We start from the raw sequence: 20,051 nt of genomic DNA on the forward strand, positions 1-20,051 counted from the left end.
TTTTAAAGTCACATTCAGATTGCCAGTATATGACTTCCTATTCAACTTCAATAGTAACTATGGACTTATCTCTGCCAGTTTTGGAAATAAAAGGGAAGCAAAATTTGCAAAGTTCAGTTCATGGTGAAAAGTAGGTCAAAGGTCAATTTCAAGGTCACATTTAGATTGCCAGTATATGACTTCCTATTCATGTTCAATAGCAACTATGGACCTATCTCTGCCAGTTTTGGAGATAAAAGGGAACCAAAATTTGCAAAGTTCAGTTCATGGTGAAAAGAAGGTCAAAGGTCAATTTTAAGGTCACATTTAGATTGCCAGTATATGACTTCCTATTCAACTTCAATAGTAACTATGGACCTATCTCTGCCAGTTTTGGAGATAAAAGGGAAGCAAAATTTGCAAAGTTCAGTTCATGGTGAAAAGTAGGTCAAAGGTCAATTTCAAGGTCACATTTAGATTGCCAGTATATGACTTCCTATTCAAGTTCAATAGTAACTATGGTCCTATCTCTGCCAGTTTTGGAGATAAAAGGGAACCAAAATTTGCAAAGTTCAGTTCATGGTGAAAAGTAGGTCAAAGGTCAATTTTAAGGTCACATTTAGATTGCCAGTATATGACTTCCTATTCAACTTCAATAGTAACTATGGACCTATCTCTGCCAGTTTTGGAGATATAAGGGACTAAATGTTATAATTTTGGAGTTACCATAATGTGCCATAAATTTCCTACAGAAAAAATTAATTAAAATAAAGAAAAGGTCATTTTGATCAAAATTCTTGAAATGGGAGGTGCTCTGAAGTTCCAGATGTTCAAATTTGATGAAATAATGTCATTTTTGTCCAAAAGTTGTCTGGTTTGGCAAGCCTTTTGTTTTATTTTTCCGGAGTTCAAAATTTATTATCCATTACCGTACTGCACATTTTGCTTTCACCACCAATATGTACTTTTTGATATAGCAAAACTCGAAAACCGTATGGAATACAAAAAAACCGAGACCACCCCCAGTGTTGGGCTTTACATGCTCTACAAAATGCAAAAAAGAATGGGTCTCTAGCATTAATGGTTCCCGATTTAGAGACAGTTTTCAGTTTCGGTATCTTATGGCCGCTACTCCCGTGAAAATGCACCGATTGACCCCAAATTCACGGAGATGAAAGATGACCCGAAGGGTAACACTTTCCAATAATATTATTGGTTAAGTCTGTGTGGTGTCTGAATAACAGGGCAAATAATTTTTTTTTGGTAAAAAAATTCATTTTTTTGAAAATTTTGGCCCGTTTGACCTTGAAATAAAGGTCAAAGGTTAAATCCAAGGGCATATTTGAAATCTACACATATGACTTTTGGAAAGCCGTCTGTACAAATTTTTCCCATAATTCCTTCCGTAGGGTAGATAATTAGCATTTAATTTTGCCATTTTTAGACAAGGGTGCATTGCAATGAGTGCCACACCTAGACCCCAAAACCGACAAAGCCCAAATTGTACATGGAACGAGTTGAGATTATAGGTGACCTAAATCCAAGAGATGGGTACGGGGGCCCTTACCGTCTAGGAGGAGAAGCGGTAACGGTAGCCGTCCGGCGGAGCCGCAGGAGCCGGCGGAACGATCCGGACGGGACTAAAACCATGTGTACCGCCAGCGCTAACGCTGGTGGTACAATAAGCACCTCATATCACTTCCATTATTCAAGGATGCTTTAATCCAAAGGTAATCATTCTATAAACATGTGGTAATCAGGGGCGGATTTAGGCCGTCTTCTGGGTCTTCCAGAAGACGGTCAGATTTTCAAGTTTACATAGACGGATATTAAACTTTTTCTGTCGGAAGACGGTCAAAAAAGAGGATGGATCAACAAAGATATTTTGGAAGACTGTCAGAAAATATCTCTGGATCCGCCCCTGGTAATCATACACAGTACAATTTCACACTCACTGGTTTTACATTGAGAACCAGAGTTATGCCTTCATCCAGGATAAACTGTTGAGCTAGCCTTGATACTGATTTCTCTACCAGCAGTAAGTCTGGCTTCCATGCCGCTATCTTTGAGACATTGTTCTTGATAAATTCATTTTCCTGCAAAAGGCAAGGGCAGACAGATTTCAGTTAAGATATTAAGTAACATTTTAAAGTGTTGTACATACAGATAATAAGTGTTATTGCCTCTTACATTCAGAAATGGAAAAGGACCTTTAAAATAAATTCTAAAAATACAAGCACTGAGGCCGCGCAGCTCTATATGGGATGTCCCCAGGGACAAGCCTCTTGAGAATTTTTTTTTTTTTTACAATTTTTGGCAAATACCCCGATTCCAAAATAAATCCAGAAAATTAACATTGATGAAATAAATATTGGGGTTTTATGGAAAATTTTCCTTGTACTTCACTTTAAATATTGTGTTACCTGTAATATCTGTGGTTCTAAAGAGGAAAACTTCTGCTCTCGTCTCTGATATTCTATGCTGCACCTGAGCAGCAGGATCTTAGCGTTGTTAATACTGTGCTGCATCTTCTTGTGGGATATATTCTTACTACACACCACACCATGGTAGATCTTGGTATCTGTCTTCTCCCCTCCTGGTATCTGAAAGTAAGGTGTCATTTCTAGTAAATCTTCAATGATAAACACTAAAAGTGGTGCCTAGGCCATGTGGAAAATTATTAAAGCTTATAAAAAAAAGATGCAGTTAAGGGTTGCTTCTAGCATGAAACATTATAAAAACCTTTAAAAACTGTTAAAAAGACTTTAAAAACATGTTAAAAACTTGTCATAAATATATGAGCTATGAACAAGAAGAATAGTAATTCAGAGCTTGTGCCATGAAACTTTATCTTCTGCATTCCATCCATTCTTAACTCAATAGCTTGTAATTCCACACTTGAAAACATTTTAGCTGTAATTTTTAACAAACATGAAACAGTACTCTTTCCAGCAATAATTCAGGCTGTTTTTATACCTTTTTAACCTGCACATAAGCTCTTATATCCATCTCATCTCCCTCATGTCTGACGTCAGGGTTCACCACTTCAGCAACTTTCGTGGCTTTTGTCATGATCAAATCTGTCCATCCCATTGACAAACCTTCCTGGGTCAGCAACTGCTTGGTAAGGTTGGTCATGTGTTCTTTGTGAGCTTTACTATAATGAATGAAAACAATTAAATGTATATGCAGTAGTTCCATTAACAATATGTAATAAGGAAAATGGCCGGCAGACGTTTTTGAGAAGAAAAATGGATTGTCATACTAATGGCAGACTAAACACACTTGGTTTCAGTCATAAATTGAAAAACCAGTCTGTAAAACATAAAAAGAGACTATAAAGAGTCAAAAAAGCTGTCTGTCACATACATCATTCTTTGGTAAGCTAAAGAGGCTGTGGAATTGTCACTGCTGTCTATGGTATCATCTGAATGCCAGCTTCTCTGCAGTGACTCTATGCTGTCCATCTTTGTATTGCTGGCACTTACAATGAGAGCACCTGAAAAAATGATGGATTGTTTTAGAATTAAAATAATCTTTTTCTGGTATAGTGTTACAGTTTATTCTGCAGTTTCACATAAATTAATATATGTATAGATTTAAAAGTAAATCATGTATGCAAAAATATATAAAGATAACATGATACTGGAGAGAAAATAATCTGTTTATTTTTGTCGTTTTATAACACGCATGCACACACAAGCACACTATTTAATAAATGTCATATATGGTAAAAACACTAACCTCTAATAAATTCCTCAAAAGCACCAGTGTTTTCCATATCAGTCTCTGCAAAAGACTCACTGTCCATAATTTTTCCACCTGATGTAGAAATTATAAAGTAAGTTACACAGACTGCTATTCACAGACAATTACAACATTTTGAAATTTCAATTGTGTCTGTCTGATGTTGACATGTTTTCAGGGTACTGAGAAAAAACACTGAACCCTATAGCAGGAAAAAATAAAGTATAGGATCTTTGGAAAGCTATCCCTCCATGAAAGGATTTTTTTAACATAGTGAGAAATCTATATTTCACATTAGGCCCATAGCCAACAAGTTCAAAGGGGTGGGTTTTTTTTTCTGAAAAAGTGGACCCTTTAAGAACTTTAACATGAAACCGCCGTATACCTAGATCAGATTTTACCCAGAACAGACCTTTTCTTGACATAAAAGGCAGTTTGTACGAACCCCCTGAACCCCCCTGGCTATGGGCCTACACATGGAAACCAAAAAATGAACAAAATAGCTTTTATCATGTAATGAATATAGACCTTTATCTGGTTTCTGCAGCTTTTTTCTTTTAGGAGACTCATCCCCCCCTTTTCCATCTTTGCTGACATAAAACACAGAGGGAGGGTGAGTAGATGGCTTGATGTCTTGCTCTTCTGAGAGTGACACTGAAATAAATAAATAAATCAGTGCATAAAATATAATCAGTCATCCAAAAATATTTCTCTGAATGTTTTTCTTAAGTTCTGTAGAACTACAGTCCATTGCACAACCATATGTATTAATCATGTTTTACTTTTATATTGCTTTCAAAGACACAAAAAGAACATGAAAAATTTTACCAGCCCTTGACCCTCTGGTGACCACTGAATAACTGAAACTATACAAGTACCCTAGCTTGCAAAATAATCTTACATGAATCACTGTCTTGCTGTTGGATCTCACTCAGCCAAGATGGCTCCAGATTCACCTCCTGAGCAGCTGTATCTTTAGACAGATCTTCATCTGGGCTTTCTCTTGCTGCAGCCTTAAAGGAAAATAAACAAGTTATTCCTCATACAAACTGATTGCACCAATTAATTGACATCAGACTCAGTTCTGCACAATTTATGTTATAGATGACTTATGTTTTCACCCCTGTTTGTCTGTCATCAACATAACTCAAAAAGTTATGGACTGATTTTGATGAAATTTTCAGGAAATGTCAGAAGTGGGCCAAGGAAGAGATGATTAGTTTTTGGTGGTGATCTGGATCAATAATCAATCAATAATCAATAATAATCAAAAATCGCTGCCTTGGCGGAGGTCTGTGCTCTTGGAGTGCTTTTCTAGTTATTTTTTGCATGTATAAAAATGTGTAATAATTACTTTTACAGTACACTGCAAAAAGATTATAAATTAAGATCTTATAATAAAGCAATACCCTTCTCACACTGGTACACGTGCCGTGTGGTACACTTTACTATTTCGCATCATTTTCACTGGTCTTAACATTTTGTTTTTCACCACAGGGAGCTTACTCCATTTCACAAGTTCTCCAGTTTCCAACTGTTGAGACCAATCAAAATTTTTCCAGGGATTCCATTTAGATCCCTCTAGCCACATAAACTATAAAGTTGTCAATCTCTACAAGCACAATAGTAATAGTTGCGTGTATGTGCACATAACTCTACAGTACAATATGTAGTGAACAACTCACCTCTCCTGGTCTGTACAGGACATACTCATCTCTGAAGATCTGCTGGTTTAAAGTAACACACTCCAACCACCTGGCATCCACCAGAGCTTGCCCTATCACCACGGCCTGCATTCTGGAAAGACCAGAGGGATCACAAAAATATGAATTAGAAAGACATATAGCAAAGATGAAATCTGGAGTAAAACAGAGGTTCCACTATATGATACAGATTTATAGCCCAAAATGCATAGATACATAATCCAAAATCTGAGAGTGAAAACCAAGGTTCAGAGGGGAGTAGGACATTTCTATACAATGCACTGCCAGGCAAATTTTTTCCTTAATTGGGTCATTAACAAACCAAGGTCATTTTTTTTCACTTTGATAAGCATGTAAGCTAAGGATACAAAATTCAATTTTAACCAATTAACAAACAGTTATATTCGTACATGCAGATACTTAAGGAAGGAGCACAAAAATACAGGCAGTGCATGATGGATGGGCACTCATACATATGACCAAAAATATGTGATTACTCACCTGTTGCCAGCTTTATCAGCTTTGATCAGGTAGTCCACTAAAGAATTCCCTAAGATACAGTTTGGGTAAGTTCTAAGGCGATATCTATGGCTCTGAAACTCGATTCCCTCTGTTGGATGTTTTATTAATTGCCAAATGTTTTTGAGCTGCACAGAGTCCTAGAAAAAGGTTTTCATATATCAAATTTAAAGTACGTGTCAAGAATAAACATGTACTAACTGGCATTTGACTAACATTGACATTTGGATATTGTGCATGGGAATTAACATTTTCAGTGATATCTTTTTTTTTCAATATTCAAAGGCAAAATTCCTTTTTCTAACAAAAAATGTCCTTTTTTTGTAATATACACAAAACACTATTCCCTGAAGGCATTATCTAAAACCAAGAATGGTTTTCAAATTCTTCTTGAAATTGAGAGTCTGCCATTATTTTTTCTTTTAGGCAAGAATGTCTAGAAACCCTAGCAATTCACACAGAACAAACTGATGACCATCTACAGTGAAAAGTTTCTGGGTGGTGTATTTGTTTTACCTCAATTAGTAACCTTCTTTCATCTTCTGCTATCAGCTGCTGGGAGGCCAACTCAGTCTGAGGAGTCAGATCAAACATGTTGGAAGAAAACTTTTGTCCATAACTATCCAGGTCTGTTGCACTGGCTGACCTGAAAAGGATTCAAAAGTTTTCATCAACAGACTTGCAAAAATGTTTGAAATTAAATGAGTGTTATTTACAAAATCTTCCATCAACCTTTCATTGACATAAGTAAATAAACCCATAAGTTCCTCACCTGTTCCAGTTACTATCTTCATCTCCATTTATTTCCTTCCTCCTTGGTATGGGGGTCCAACGACCAAATCCATGGAGCACTACTTTCAAGCTGCTTTCCTTGCCCTCCTTTGCCAGGGTCTTCAGATCTTCTTGAAGGGGTTCTGATATCTCTCCAGATGGATTTTGCTGAGCATAACTCAGTACCACATTGCAACAGTAGGAACAAACCCTCAAGTCACCTACAAGAGTAACATAAAATACATATTATTAACTGATTTAAGAGCAACTGTCTCAAAGCTGGATTCGGGAGAGGATAGGAGGTGATTCCCTGCCCCCTCCCTCCCCCAGCTCTACAAAAATTATTTCTACAGATAGTCCCAGAAGAGTGAGATGGAAGATTTTTTGTATTTCTGCAATCAGCCGACCCATAGCACCCTTTACTAGTACATGACCTGTATTGAAATGTTGGATCCCTCTGTGTCTTGACACATGAACTGTGGATTAATCTGCACTACTTATTTACCTGTGCTGTTGAAAGTATAGCTTTAACTTGCAAATATAAAATATTTTTGTTTTAATATAATATTTCCTTGCAAATTTCATAATATTGCAAATATTTTTCTTTTGACTGAAACTATTTTTCTTTTTCTCGGTATTTGGACAAATGCATTTATTCATGCATATCACCATTTCATAAACCAATTTAAAGTAGGCATCACTTTTATTAATGATATAAATTTTCAAATCTGACCAAAACCACTGAATGCAAAGTAACTACCCACCTGTGTAACCCATCACCCTCCCTGGCACCTCCTGATTGCAGCAGCGACTACAGAACACCTGTCCACAGACACGACAATGATGTCTCCGTCTGAAAGTGGTGAATTTATCTCCGCACTCGTAACATTCCTTACAATCTTTGTCTGGCATCCAGTACTGCTTGAACTCCATGTCTTTGTAGATCTGAGGGGAACAGACAAACAATAAGATATCAATGAATTATTTGTTTCATACTGAATAACAAACCAAAAAAATAAAAATAAAAAAGCAAAAGATGCAGCTTCAGCTGACTTATATCTCTATCTATCTTGAAATCTTTTATCATTGTTTCAATTGTTGAATATACACCAGCAAAAATATGATTAAGAGATGATCATAAATGCAAGTTCCCAATGGAAATTTAGACTGACGTGCCTTTACATCAACTAAAAACAGTTCACTTATCAAAAGCACCATCAAGTAGGTAAACATAAAAGAACCAAATAGAAATTATCTACTCTTGAGTTATCTTATCAATAGGCACTCAAACTGCCATTAACCCAATGTGTGTATCACCTGTGACTGTGTATTCATTGCCAAGATGCTGCTTAGTCTATTTAAAACTCCTGTGAGTGTCCTTTTGGGCATTATAAACTGCCCACTTCTGTTCATCACGCTGCCATCTGAAACACTGCTTCCAATACTTGCATTATCTGAAAATACACTGAGCCAAATCAAATTAAATGGTATAGGTTATTGTGTGTTTTCTTCAGAAACCAAATACAAGTAAAATGATTTTTAATTCATTACATTTCACTCAACACAAGAGAGATAATAAGGATTTTAAAACACTTTCAATATGTAATGTTAATTCACAGAAAAAAAGGAGCATCAGCAGAATTCTGAAGTTAATAATAATAACAATGAAAATGATTCCTGTCTAATGTGATATGTTTTAGCACATACCTACCAGTAATAAAAAAATTTACACTCGAAAGAAAGAAGTTAGAATATAGACCACAAAGAAAAACAGAGTGAACTAAAAAACAGAAAAGCCAAATGAGGAAAAAATATAACATTCAAGTCTATAAACTACCATACTGGTGCAGGGTATGAAACAAAATAACTTGCTAACCATCTGCATTCTGTATACAACTGCTGCCACCTTCTGGTAAAGGTAAATCAATGGGAGGAATTATCACCCTCTGACCCTCACTACCACTGCCCTGACCACCCTGCACTGAGCTACCATTGGTCTTTTTCTCTCCAACATCTTCCTTGTTTGCTGCTCTTCCAGGAACTTTAGACCCTAAAATGGGATTGCAGGTTTACATTAATATGTAAATGTGTTGAAATTACACATGACCTCTTACTTATATATAAACCTTTTTTACATGTTGCTCTAAGAAGAGTACCATTATTCTTTAGAAATAAGATGTTGTTTACATAAAGTAACTGTGACAAGAAACATTTTGACAGTCATATTTAATCAAAATTTGAAAAATCAAACCAAATTAATATTTATGTCTTCAGTTGGTCTACATGGTTAATGAACGGGACACTTACATTTTCACATCTATTTATTACTTCAATCATAATTAACCATGATTAATAAATAATTTATGTAACCTTTCACTCTCTTCCATTTAGAAGACACCCACGACAGTAAACCTCCACTCTTATCTTCTTTTGAGTCCAAAGCACCAAACTCTGTCAGGGTATGGCAGTCTTTAGGGTTGGGCTCCATTTCTAAAACTGACATCAAACACTGTAGTTATTTTTGACTTAAGACAGGCGTAGCAGCATTTTGTAACGTAGAGAAAAATAGGTGGTACGTTGTAGTAAAAAAGAACAATAAATGTCGACCGTCTGTAAAATATATCTGGATTTTGTGACTTTCATAACAATGACTGTAGTCAGCAGACTTTTGCATTCTGGCTTTAGTTCTTAGCAAATACATATGTAACATGAGTCTATAAAAAAACGGGTTAAATAGTTCATAAATAATTCACAAAAATATTTTTTTATATTTTTCTTCTTTCAAAGTTTCAATTAATTTGGCATAAATAAACTTACCAATAATGAATCTCGGTGCTTCTACTCAGGTGACATATCAAATTATAGGGGAGAATCGAGTTGATGCGATGGTCATTTTCAGTCTGTCTCCAGAGGATCTTCACTACCGCCCAATCACGGAAGGTACATTTACTTCGAGGCCTCACTATCCAAAATTTTGTCCGGCCGCCGCCATTTTTAAATCATGTGACCGGTGAGTTAAATTAATTTATAATGTTAGTTGTGTATTCAATTTTCACTATATCTCTCTTAATTTAAAATGATAAAATTTATCTTTTTACCTTTAAAATAATAAGTAAAAAATAATTTTTGGTATAATAAATGTAGATTCTCTTCAGTTTAATATATAGTTGACTTCCTTTCTAATAAAAACTAAGATAGTTAGCAAGAAGCGTCTTTACTCTAAACCAAAACAAACCTTTGCAAGTCATGCGAGAATTGGTACGGGAGCGACGCTAGTAAGTTAATGAGTAAGAATGTATTTATTATATGTTAGGCATCACCCTTAATACAGCGTTGAGCACTTGGAATTATTCGGACGTGTAAAGAAATGGAATATTAACAGTAACATGCTGTTGAATTATGATCGACGCCGTCTTTTATTTTAGCAACATCATTTGCACCATGCCTCAGATTTCGGCCTAGCTTGTAAATGGTTGGTAATATGTTTGGCTTAAATTTTAACTTGTTACGAATGCCAGTAAATAGACTAGTACTAGTAGTATGGTTGTCTGAAGAAACTTTTAATTCCTATAGGTTGGATACAAGATGGCCAGCAATTATGTAGAAGAAGAAATAAAAGAAAAACTCAGAAGTAAACTTAACCAAGAGAAAGTGAAACTGTGGCTTTCTCCATACACAGCAGAAGATGGCTCTAAAGGATCCAGTCTAGACGTATGTACACAGATAGGCATTGTACTTAATGAGTCACATTTTGGAAATGATAAAATAATTTTGTATTAGTCTCTGGTGTATAAACAAGCTTAGTTTTTGTAGAATCTTCCAAATGCATTCACACTAACTATTTGTTTTCAGAAAGTTAATGGACTGATTACAAGTCTAGTTTTATTTGAAATATTTATGGACATTCAATTTTGATGAAGCTTTTACATTCATTCAATACAGCTTGGTTATTCCATCAACATATATAGTTTCAAGTGATCATATTATATTTTAGAAAAGGGACTTAGTTGTATAAGGGCCTCTGATCGTTTTTGATATTGTTACTTATAGGATCTGTCAACAAGATATGCTGTAGAGTGCAATTTATCAGTTGACAAAGTTTGCTGTGTCCTTGAGGACTTAAGACTGCATGCACTGGAGAAACTTGCATCCAGAAATAAATTTCAGCAAACAGGAATAGCATCACTGAAAGTAAAACTTGCTGGCAATTTACAAAAGGAGGTAAAGACAGGAAAAATGTGTGTGTGTGTGTGTGTGTGTGTGTGTGTGTGTGTGTGTGTGTGTGTGTGTGTGTGTGTGTGTGTGTGTGTGTGTGTGTGTGTGTGTGTGTGTGTGTGTGTGTGTGTGTGTGAGAGAGAGAAAGAGAGAGAGATTAACATTTATATGTTTGTTTAGCAGAAGTGACAGCCCATTCTTTAATTTTTTCAAATAAATTATCATGAAAGTACATGTGTCATTTATCCATTAATGACAGACTGCTTAAGATTTGTTTGTTATTCTAACTTTAATTTTAGGCAAATAATGGCACAAGAGAAAACAAATATACAGTAGAAATTCCTCTACATGAGCGAGGAGAGAATTTAAAACAGCTTATTTCTAAAAGAAGTGGCATTAATTTGTCACATGTGAAACTCATTAGTAGTGGGCGTGTGATAGAAGATGGAAGTTCTTTACAGGAACAAGGCCTTAAGGTGAGTTTATTTACATTTTAAAACTCAATATGTACATGTTAACTACTCTTGCTTGGAGGTTTGACTTATTGAATTTGATTGTAAACAATTTGATTTATTCCCACAAATTGAACCATGTGAACAGACGATACACTTGATCATTTAAATACTGATTTATTTGAGCAGAAGTGATATTGTAGAGCAGTTTGTTAAATTTGGTCAGACTTCTTTAAAATGTAGATTCTTTCAAATACAAACTCAAATACAAACTTGACAGGACAATATGATGGTGATAATGGTTTTAAATACACCAAATCCTTCTGAATGTTATTGTAGAATCAAAGTCTGGTCATGGCTATATGTCTCACTGAGGCAGAGGCTGAGGCCAGAGTGCAGCAGGAGCAGCTGCTGAAGGTTTCTAGGACAAGAGAAGCAGCAGAGATATTAGCATCAAAAGATGATGGTACTCATTTCAGTATTTATTATTATCATTTTAATTTTATTTATTTATTTATTTATTTTGTCTAATTCATGGAATTTTTTTATTTTACATATTGTGTACCAGTGTTTTAAGGACACCTGATATCTTTTCAATGCAAATTGCTTATGTTCAAAATGATATTCTTACAAGTTGAAATTGACAGTTTGCTATGGCCTGTTTAAGATGAATTGTTCTTCAAATATGTGTCTTTATGGGCACCAATTGGTCATACTCTGTGGTATATATAACCTGAAATTGGATCAAAATTTTTAAAGTACAAAATGTGATACTATACGTAGGTAATTATTTAAACCTTATTCTGTATATTTGTTTTAGCTGGAGATGGCCATGAACCCTTCCTTCAAATAGCAGACCAGGCTGGGAAGTCTTTGCAGCTACCACCAGAGGAAAGAAAGGTTTGGCTTTAGTTCTACTTTTTGACCCTAATCCGCTTTGAAATTCCTGTTCTTCATACAGGTTTTTATACCACATTCTAGCATTATTGTTCTTCAAACTCGTACTCTTTTATTCCACATCAATAGCTGAGCATGTTTTTTATCAAGAAATTTGTCTGCTGCTCACTGATAATTGTGATATCTCTAACATCAGTTTACTCAGATAAAAGTCTGTGATATGATAAGCAGTCATTATATATTTTCCTCTTTTAAAAATACATATCATTCTGTGTTGCAGGCCTTGACTCTAGCAATGACTCTTCATGAGAAGGGCAAGGCAGCTATCAAAAGAAAACAATATGGAGAAGCATTACTGCTGTTACTAGAGGCAGACAAAGAGTTCAGGTGAAGAGTTCTTATAATATATGACAATTTATGTAACTCATTGAATTTAATCTGTTATTTTGATGGTGTGACTAATAAACTCTATGACTAAAAAGCATGTCAAAGGTTATTCAAAAGGCTTATCAGTTTTATCTATAGTTTTGTAGACATATACATAAAAAATATAATAGCTATACCTCTACACATTTGATATCAGTGACATTTGTTAAAACTGTAGGGCATTTTATAAAAAATAGCAACCCTTGTTAACGTATTGGTCTCTTATTTCAGAAAGTGTAACTCTGATATCCTGAATGCAGTGGACAACTATGCAATTCTTTGCCTGGATATTGTATGGTGTTATCTGTGCTTGCAGAGTGTTAATGACTTGCCTGATGCAGGTACGTTGTTCCTATTTTATCAATTTTATACATATTATGTTAAAGAAAACTATGTTCTTATATGAGTTTCCATGTACACTCAAAAGATTTTCATTTTCTACATTGAATAGTTGAAATGTGAGGCGCTTGTTTTACAATATTTTGTATATAAAAAAAAATATAATTTTCCTGCAGAAAACCAAATTGTGAAACCATTTATCAGAATGCATTACCTCACTTTGTTTTTCATTGTTTTTGCATGCTATAATTTTCGTTCAAATGTCTGTCTGCCACTTTGTCCATTTGTCTATCCAGCCATGTATTTGTAGTTTTTTCCTATCCCCTCTCAGACCATTAGAGTGAGGAACTTGAAACTTTGGATTATTGATAGACCTATCATCAGAAATGTAGATGAGATCTTTGGTATTTTATACATCTGAAGCTGGGGCTGGCCCTGGGGATGGTGCAATTTTTTTCACATAAATAATTTTTTCAGTGATATTTATAAATAGACACACACTTCACCTGTTAGCTGATGATCATTGTTTATAATTGAAGGTTGTTACAGGGTAAATGTCTTTTACCTTGTTCACAAAGGTTTTACTCTCTGATTTACTAGTTCACTTGATATAGTGAACTATTTGATCTGTGTTCAGTATACATGCCATCAGGTCTTTGAAGATTATGTTTGATTAAATTTTAGAATCGAGGCTTCTAGCTTGTGAAGATTGTTTCAATAGGAGCTATGGACAGAATTTGGAGAGGCTGGCAGTTGTCAAGGTATCAAGGTCATGTCTAAAAATGTTACTGTTATAGTACTGTATAGACCTTTTGTTAGTACAAAGAAAATGAAGGTAGTCTTCTCTCATATACATGTATAACTCGCGCAGTCACTGAGTGCAGTTTTTATGGGCAGACACAGTGTTTCTAGATGTATGGCCATCATAATGCTATTAAGTATTACTAATATTAAGTATTGTGTAATATTATCAAACTTAAAAATATCATTGTCATTGTGGAATGCTTGGTCATCCTTTTAAACTGTTTTAATGAATGCTGCTTCAATCAGTTCTTTTAATTTTATTAATATGCCTGTTTATTTCACATATTTGCTGCTTTGTTTGAGGAATTCTATTCAAAGCCCCCATCAATAAGCATGAAAGGCAGATAACTGTTTGATCATATATGCAAAAAAACTATCAAACTGACGATAGTTTTTGTCTCAAAAGAAATTTCATTGTTCTGTTTTTGTCATTTTTTTCTTAATTTCAGTTTTGATTATCAGAATTTTCATCCACAATTTAAGTATGGTGATACTTGTTTCAATCTTATGTAGTCATATCTCTCTAGTGAGTTTGTTTAGTTATATAAAATATAATATACCACCAGTATACACTTCCACAATTTCAACTCTTTCCCAGGGTGAAATAGGATCTGTGCTTGCCTTGTTTATGCGACTTCATCTTCTGCAAGGTATAGTGGCTTATCATCAACACAGAAGACATGAGGCCATCACATTGTTAAATAAGGTCAGTTTACATAACATCATATTTGCCATTTGACACACATTAAACAAGGAGTTTTTAGCTCTGTTTTATAATTTAAAAAAAGTTATGGAGTTTAAAAAAAAAGGAAAGTTTGGTGTAGTCAAACGACATTTTATGGCGACAACAATCTCCAGAGCTTAATTGCGCACATGTGCATTCTGCACATGCTCAATTGTGCCCTAAAGGGGTAATCTCCATTGAGGCACATGTTGCTACTTATACCATGGGGCATCACTGCCTGGCCTCATTTTGCTTGATTCATTCTGTTCACGCGCATGATACAATTTAGCTACAAGTTATCTCAAATCTTCAACTGAAATCTTCAGTTCAAAAAATTTCATTTTACCTCTATGAGAACTTTCCAGCAGTTCACTCGATCTGTTGAAGCGTACAGTGACAGATTCTGCACAACTTCAAGCAAGGATCAACAGTACAATTGCCGACTGTTACGCCTCTTTGCAACCTCACAAATGAAATTTGTGCAAAATTGTTGGTAAATAATAACTTTTGCTGACTCGTCGCATCATAATTTTTAGGATGATGAGTCTTATTGAATATTTGATATATAATATTTATCCCTAAGGCCATAACATTTAATACAGGCAACAATTTGCTACATTGTTATTATTGTTAAAACGATCAGGATAGAGGGGTTATATAATAAAAGCGGCCTTGTTTGGCCAAATCACGAACAATCAATACTCCTTGTTGCCTTCTTTCTTGCTATGAATGAGACCATAAAAGTTTGTGGTACACTGAGATGGAGGAGACATAAAATCATGTTCAAGAACCTCACTATAATTCTGACATAACTAATATATTCTTACCTATCGTAAGGGCACATAGACAGTCACACATGATGAAAATCATTTCAGCTCTGAGCTGGCTAAGAACTGGTTTTATATATTTTGACTGTGTTAACAATTATATAGACTGATTGAATATGCGTGATTTACCCATGATGTATATACCAGTGTCCATTTTACAAGATGTAAAATCTAATAGGAGGTGAAAGGAATTAATAGAATGTGTACATTAATTAGTATGCTTGGGTTGTTTTAAAGAACTTCTGAGTTAAGTCAAAAAATGGCATGCAGTGACATTTTTGAATATTTCACTATTTTTATATTCACTATATCACTATTTGTATTGTATATATAAATAACCTCTAAAATATGTCTGCAAGCAGCCATTTCAGAAAGAATAACTTTTTTGAAAAAGTGGACCTTTTTGCCCCTTAGTTCAATGACCTTAATTAAGAAACAGCAAAAAATGTGGTACAAAAGAAATTCACTCTGAGTGGACCTTTAAAGGCAGATCTTGTGAACACTCCCCCCCCCCCCCAAAAAAAAAAAAAAACGTCTGTCAGACAGCACACACTATTTGTACTTGTTATTCCAATTTCTTATCAAAGTTTACTTATAAAAGTTACGAACAAGCCCATTAGTTGTAGCCCATCAGTTATGCCTCAACAATGATCTCTAAAGTGTTACATTGAATATCTACCCTAGGCAGAAAAAGAACTACAAAGACTTGCAGTGGATGATGAAAAGATTGCAGAAGGTACGTACATTATTATCTATATAACCACTTCACTGTGCCAAGTTATATAGTGGAACCAGTTTGTCTGTCTGTGTGCATATAATAAACTTGATACCTTGATAACCCTATAAAATAAGTAACACTAAATTTTCCTATCCATGATAAGGTTGAAAAGTGCTCATGGTTTTATTGATAATAATTTAACAATTTCTTAGTTTTCTTAGATCAGTGTTAAAAGGTATTTTATGCCTTTTCAGCAAATCCTACTGTATTAAAATGTTGCAGGCAAGTACACCACTGTTTTATAGTGCAATACTTCTCATTGGTTACATTTGGGATTGATGTTAATGTATTTACAAAAACAAAATAATTTTCATATCTTCATCAAGGAATTCCTCTCTAGGAATTTATTATAAAAATCAGGCTGTATTATTTCAGTTGTTTCTATGGGTTTTACACCTCAAGAAGCCAGACTTGGTTTGAGAGGCAGTAATGGAAGTGTCAGTACAGCAGTTGCGTATATTATGAAGAAGAAAGAAGTAAGTTTTCCTTCTCTAATATATTTTGTAGATGTATAAGGCCCTTTTTATATCGAATGGTACACTTTACTAAACCAGTCCAATTTGAGAAACTGACAGGTTAATTGCTTTCCTGGCTGTTATTTAAGGGAGTCACTTCAATGTGCATGTAACAGTGTGTAAAGTACAATTCCATATTAGTCTTACTTCAGTCATTTGAAATTATTTGAATTTGCAGATGGAAATGTGAAGCATTTTATTTCCTTGTATATACACATATGGGTTAGACAATGATATGTGTAGTAATGAATATTATTAGTTCACTGTGTTACATTTTTACATTTCATGTTATTCAACCCTGTGATTTACATTGTAGGAAAAGAAAGAAATGAGGCTTAAGGAGAAGGAGGAAAGAGAAAAAAGAAAAAAGGAAAAGCGTTTGGGAAAGACAGCCAGTGGGCAGAGGTGAGATGTCCATTTATTATATGATTTATATAGTGTAATTGATAAATTATAATACACCTGATGCAGCTTTTTTTCATTAGTTACCTGGATGTTTTGCAGCTTACATAATGTAAATACATTGATGTGATGCCCTCATGAAATGCTACCTGTCAGTTTAATTCTGTGCCCTTTTTTACTATAATTTACAATGTACTTTAATGTATAAGAGAACTAGTAGGTAATACAGAGTGAGGTATTTGTGTATTTCTGAATAAGTCACTCCATCCAGCTGTCTCTGGGCGCTTTGAATTTCCTTAAACTTGAGTACAAAAACCTTGTCAGGGCTTAGAAGTTTTGATTAATTATAATATTTTTTTCTGTAACAAAACTAGGTTAATCTTTTGTTGCTGACAGCAGTGATGATCAATGAGTATGTGAGTTTGTAAAGTGTATCATTTGGATGCTTATTTTTCAGTGTCAATGTGGATGTCTATGAAATGTTATGTTCCATGGGATATCCACCTGGAGCCGCAGCTGAAGCTTTGAGACAGACAAATAACGACATAAATATGGCAATCCAGGTATGTATGCTGAAAAACTCTTTGGATTCAGAATGTTTTAACATTTAAAAATGATATAGAATATAGATATATAGAAATATATAGATATATATATATACAGATATAGAAAACCCCTTTTTCAATTAGAAATGTAATAAAATACCTAAAATGTTTATTTTATTTTATTCATACTGAAAAAATACCATAACTATATCCTTGGTAGATTAACTTTTGATTTTGACAAACATTGTTTAAGGAATAAAAGAATATTATTCTCATTGTGAAAAAATGCCTAGTACACTTATTACAACATTGTATTGGCTTTGTGACAATTTCATGGTATTTTCTTTTGAAAATCCCCTGCTTAATTTTATCAGTACTTAAGGTACTATAGTCCAGATTTCATCACCAGTTTTTTTAAATATAGCTCTTTTTTATCTTTTTGTAGACATTGTCAACACAGCCAGAACTCCTTCAGCTTCCTGATCCTGTGAATCCAGACATAGAAATTACAGATGAACTCATTGCTCAGGTGAAGTTATTTTTAAGCACAATGGAGCATCAAGTTGTCAATGTGGATGTCATAGCAACATGAAATCCCCTACTTAACATGAAACAATTTTACTGTGGGAATGATCTGACTTCCAGGGTAACATCTGCACAGGGATAAAACCTACTTACCTTTAAATTCCTATATTTATTTATTTATTATTTTTATCGTTAATATTACTGTTATCATTATAATATATATATTTGTAGGTCACTAGTATGGGGTTCAGTGCTGACACAGCCAGGGAAGCCTTGAAGAGGTCCAGTGGGCAGGTGGAAAGGGCTATAGAGGAACTGTTGAACTCAGGTGGGATCCTGTCTGCCTCACCTGTCACCCAGTCTTCTGATCAACAGGACACTTCTGAACCAGGTACCTGTATGTCTTGACCAGAGAGCCCAGTAGAGAGGAACCATAAATCTGGTTTATACAGAAGATGATGAAGTAGTTTGTCCTTTTTCTGTAAACAGTGGTTTTTTTATCAGATGTTTGAAGAGAAGCAGGTTGAATAAGGGAAAAGATCATGTTCAGATGGCTGATTTACGATTATTTTTATTCTCCAAATAGGAAATGTGGTCTGTTACTTGAGAACCCACCAGTTTGATAACATTTAAAAAAAATGGTGTCCCGCTTCACATTTTTCTCTAGCAATATCTTCATTCTTTTTATAAATATTCTCAAAATTTCCAGTAGAGATTATAATTTTAATCTGTCTTCACATTTTCCCTCATGTTGAAGGTCCAAGTTCAAGCAAGAAAACTCCTGAAGAACTTCAGAGGGAGAAAGATGCAATAGACTCTATCATTCCGGATATCCCAGAAAATGAAGAAGATTTCTTAGATTTGAGCTCTGAAGAGGAGTTACAGTTTTTGGAACAGTACAAGGCTTTACTGAACTCGTTATAATGGGATGGGGACAAAACTGGACACTTGCAGAAGCTTTCCTGAAAAGCCTTGTAGGATTTTCACAAGTATTTGAAAACTTATTTTTGTTAAAAATCTATGCAAATTTTTTCTTTGAATTTTCTACCATTTGATTAGACTGCATTTAAAAAAGTAATTTGAAATATTAGGGTTTGTAGAAGAGCTTGTCACATATTTTCAACTCACCTGGCAATTTTTTATTTATAAATTTTATAAACAGACATACCCCATGTATGTCTGTTTATACTCTGATCACTTTGTATGTCTGCAATTGCTCTTGGATACATGTTGTTTAAACTACAACTGGTAAACACTATTTTTGTTTTGCTTTTAATTTTTGGGTGGATTTGTTTGGTTAAAAGGCAGGTTCCTTTAAAATCATAATGATTTGATTATTTTTACAATTAAAGTTTTTTTTCCTGTTTAGTGTCTGTATCTTTGCAAGCTTTGCTGTTTAATCATACTTTATATCTTCAATGTTTGATAATTTGAATACTGAGATGATAGAAACATATGAAGATAATTCATATATTTTCATCAGGTTTTTCTTGTGTATGAACATGTCAATTAATAGGCAATAATATTTTTAATTGTTAACTGATTGTTAGTTAAGATGTTACCTGAAAGTAATAACAATAAAGTTATTTTAAAAATCAGATTAAGCAGCTAGTGTTGTTCTGATACCAAAAGGGAATGTAAAAATTGAAACAATTTTCTACATAATTACCATTAGGGTAAATTCTGATAGAAAAAGAGATATACCTCACAACTTTTATCCCAGACAAAAAACTTCTATTTAAAAAACATGACCTTGATTGCCTTTTTACCAAGGAGAACAGCATCACTAATGTGTGACTGTAATACACTCATAGGACACCTTCCTCGGCCCAGGAAGAGTAGATACATTTCTGTACGTCTTGAAAAAATCACTGTGCAAGGCA

General features: G+C 34.4%; 2 protein-coding genes across 10 annotated transcripts in view; one reads left to right on the plus strand and one right to left on the minus strand.

Moving 5' to 3' along the window:
- LOC106156802 (1-phosphatidylinositol 3-phosphate 5-kinase) overlaps positions 1-9,740 on the minus strand; it is a 29,153-nt gene extending 19,413 nt beyond the window's left edge. For 7 of the 8 annotated variants that reach the window (XM_087005232.1, XM_087005231.1, XM_087005228.1 and 4 more), the window contains exons 1-16: positions 9,537-9,740; positions 9,090-9,215; positions 8,596-8,769; positions 8,037-8,173; positions 7,484-7,664; positions 6,721-6,940; positions 6,465-6,594; positions 5,931-6,088; positions 5,412-5,523; positions 4,628-4,739; positions 4,255-4,380; positions 3,724-3,801; positions 3,349-3,478; positions 2,956-3,136; positions 2,403-2,582; positions 1,935-2,075 (exon numbers count right to left, since the gene is read on the minus strand). In XM_087005232.1, coding sequence (XP_086861358.1) covers positions 1,935-2,075; positions 2,403-2,582; positions 2,956-3,136; positions 3,349-3,478; positions 3,724-3,801; positions 4,255-4,380; positions 4,628-4,739; positions 5,412-5,523; positions 5,931-6,088; positions 6,465-6,594; positions 6,721-6,940; positions 7,484-7,664; positions 8,037-8,173; positions 8,596-8,769; positions 9,090-9,207 — 2,178 coding nt within the window. In that variant the 5' untranslated portion in view covers positions 9,208-9,215; positions 9,537-9,740. The remainder of the gene's footprint in view (positions 1-1,934; positions 2,076-2,402; positions 2,583-2,955; positions 3,137-3,348; positions 3,479-3,723; positions 3,802-4,254; positions 4,381-4,627; positions 4,740-5,411; positions 5,524-5,930; positions 6,089-6,464; positions 6,595-6,720; positions 6,941-7,483; positions 7,665-8,036; positions 8,174-8,595; positions 8,770-9,089; positions 9,216-9,536) is intronic. The other variant, XM_087005226.1, reaches the window with a different exon arrangement.
- Positions 9,741-9,943: 203 nt separating this feature from the next.
- Positions 9,944-19,766, plus strand: LOC106156808 (NEDD8 ultimate buster 1). 2 transcript variants are annotated; one of them, XM_087004497.1, is made up of 17 exons: positions 9,944-10,006; positions 10,293-10,430; positions 10,770-10,940; positions 11,234-11,410; positions 11,726-11,852; positions 12,207-12,286; positions 12,564-12,670; positions 12,941-13,050; positions 13,733-13,809; positions 14,451-14,558; positions 16,088-16,139; positions 16,557-16,657; positions 17,013-17,101; positions 17,556-17,661; positions 18,089-18,172; positions 18,400-18,559; positions 18,926-19,766. In XM_087004497.1, exons 2-17 carry the CDS (start codon positions 10,305-10,307, stop codon positions 19,090-19,092), a joined length of 1,842 nt encoding a protein of 613 aa, XP_086860623.1. In that variant the 5' UTR covers positions 9,944-10,006; positions 10,293-10,304; the 3' UTR covers positions 19,093-19,766. The 2 variants fall into 2 exon arrangements, with proteins under 2 accessions (XP_086860623.1, XP_013387690.2); XM_013532236.2 differs by having other exon boundaries at positions 9,958-9,994.
- Positions 19,767-20,051: the final 285 nt, after the last annotated feature.

The sequence above is a fragment of the Lingula anatina genome, chromosome 2, assembly GCF_051362555.1.
Source record: "Lingula anatina isolate TDL-2025a chromosome 2, LinAna3.0, whole genome shotgun sequence".
Classification (NCBI taxonomy): Eukaryota; Metazoa; Brachiopoda; class Lingulata; order Lingulida; family Lingulidae; genus Lingula; species Lingula anatina.

Bases quoted from the DNA above. Each gene is read 5' to 3' on its own strand.
- LOC106156808 (XM_087004497.1), top strand. From the start codon at position 10,305: ATGGCCAGCAATTATGTAGAAGAAGAAATAAAAGAAAAACTCAGAAGT. The intron at 10,941-11,233 runs GTAAAGACAGGA...CTTTAATTTTAG, and splicing joins CTGGCAATTTACAAAAGGAG to GCAAATAATGGCACAAGAGA. The intron at 18,173-18,399 runs GTGAAGTTATTT...ATATATTTGTAG, and splicing joins CAGATGAACTCATTGCTCAG to GTCACTAGTATGGGGTTCAG.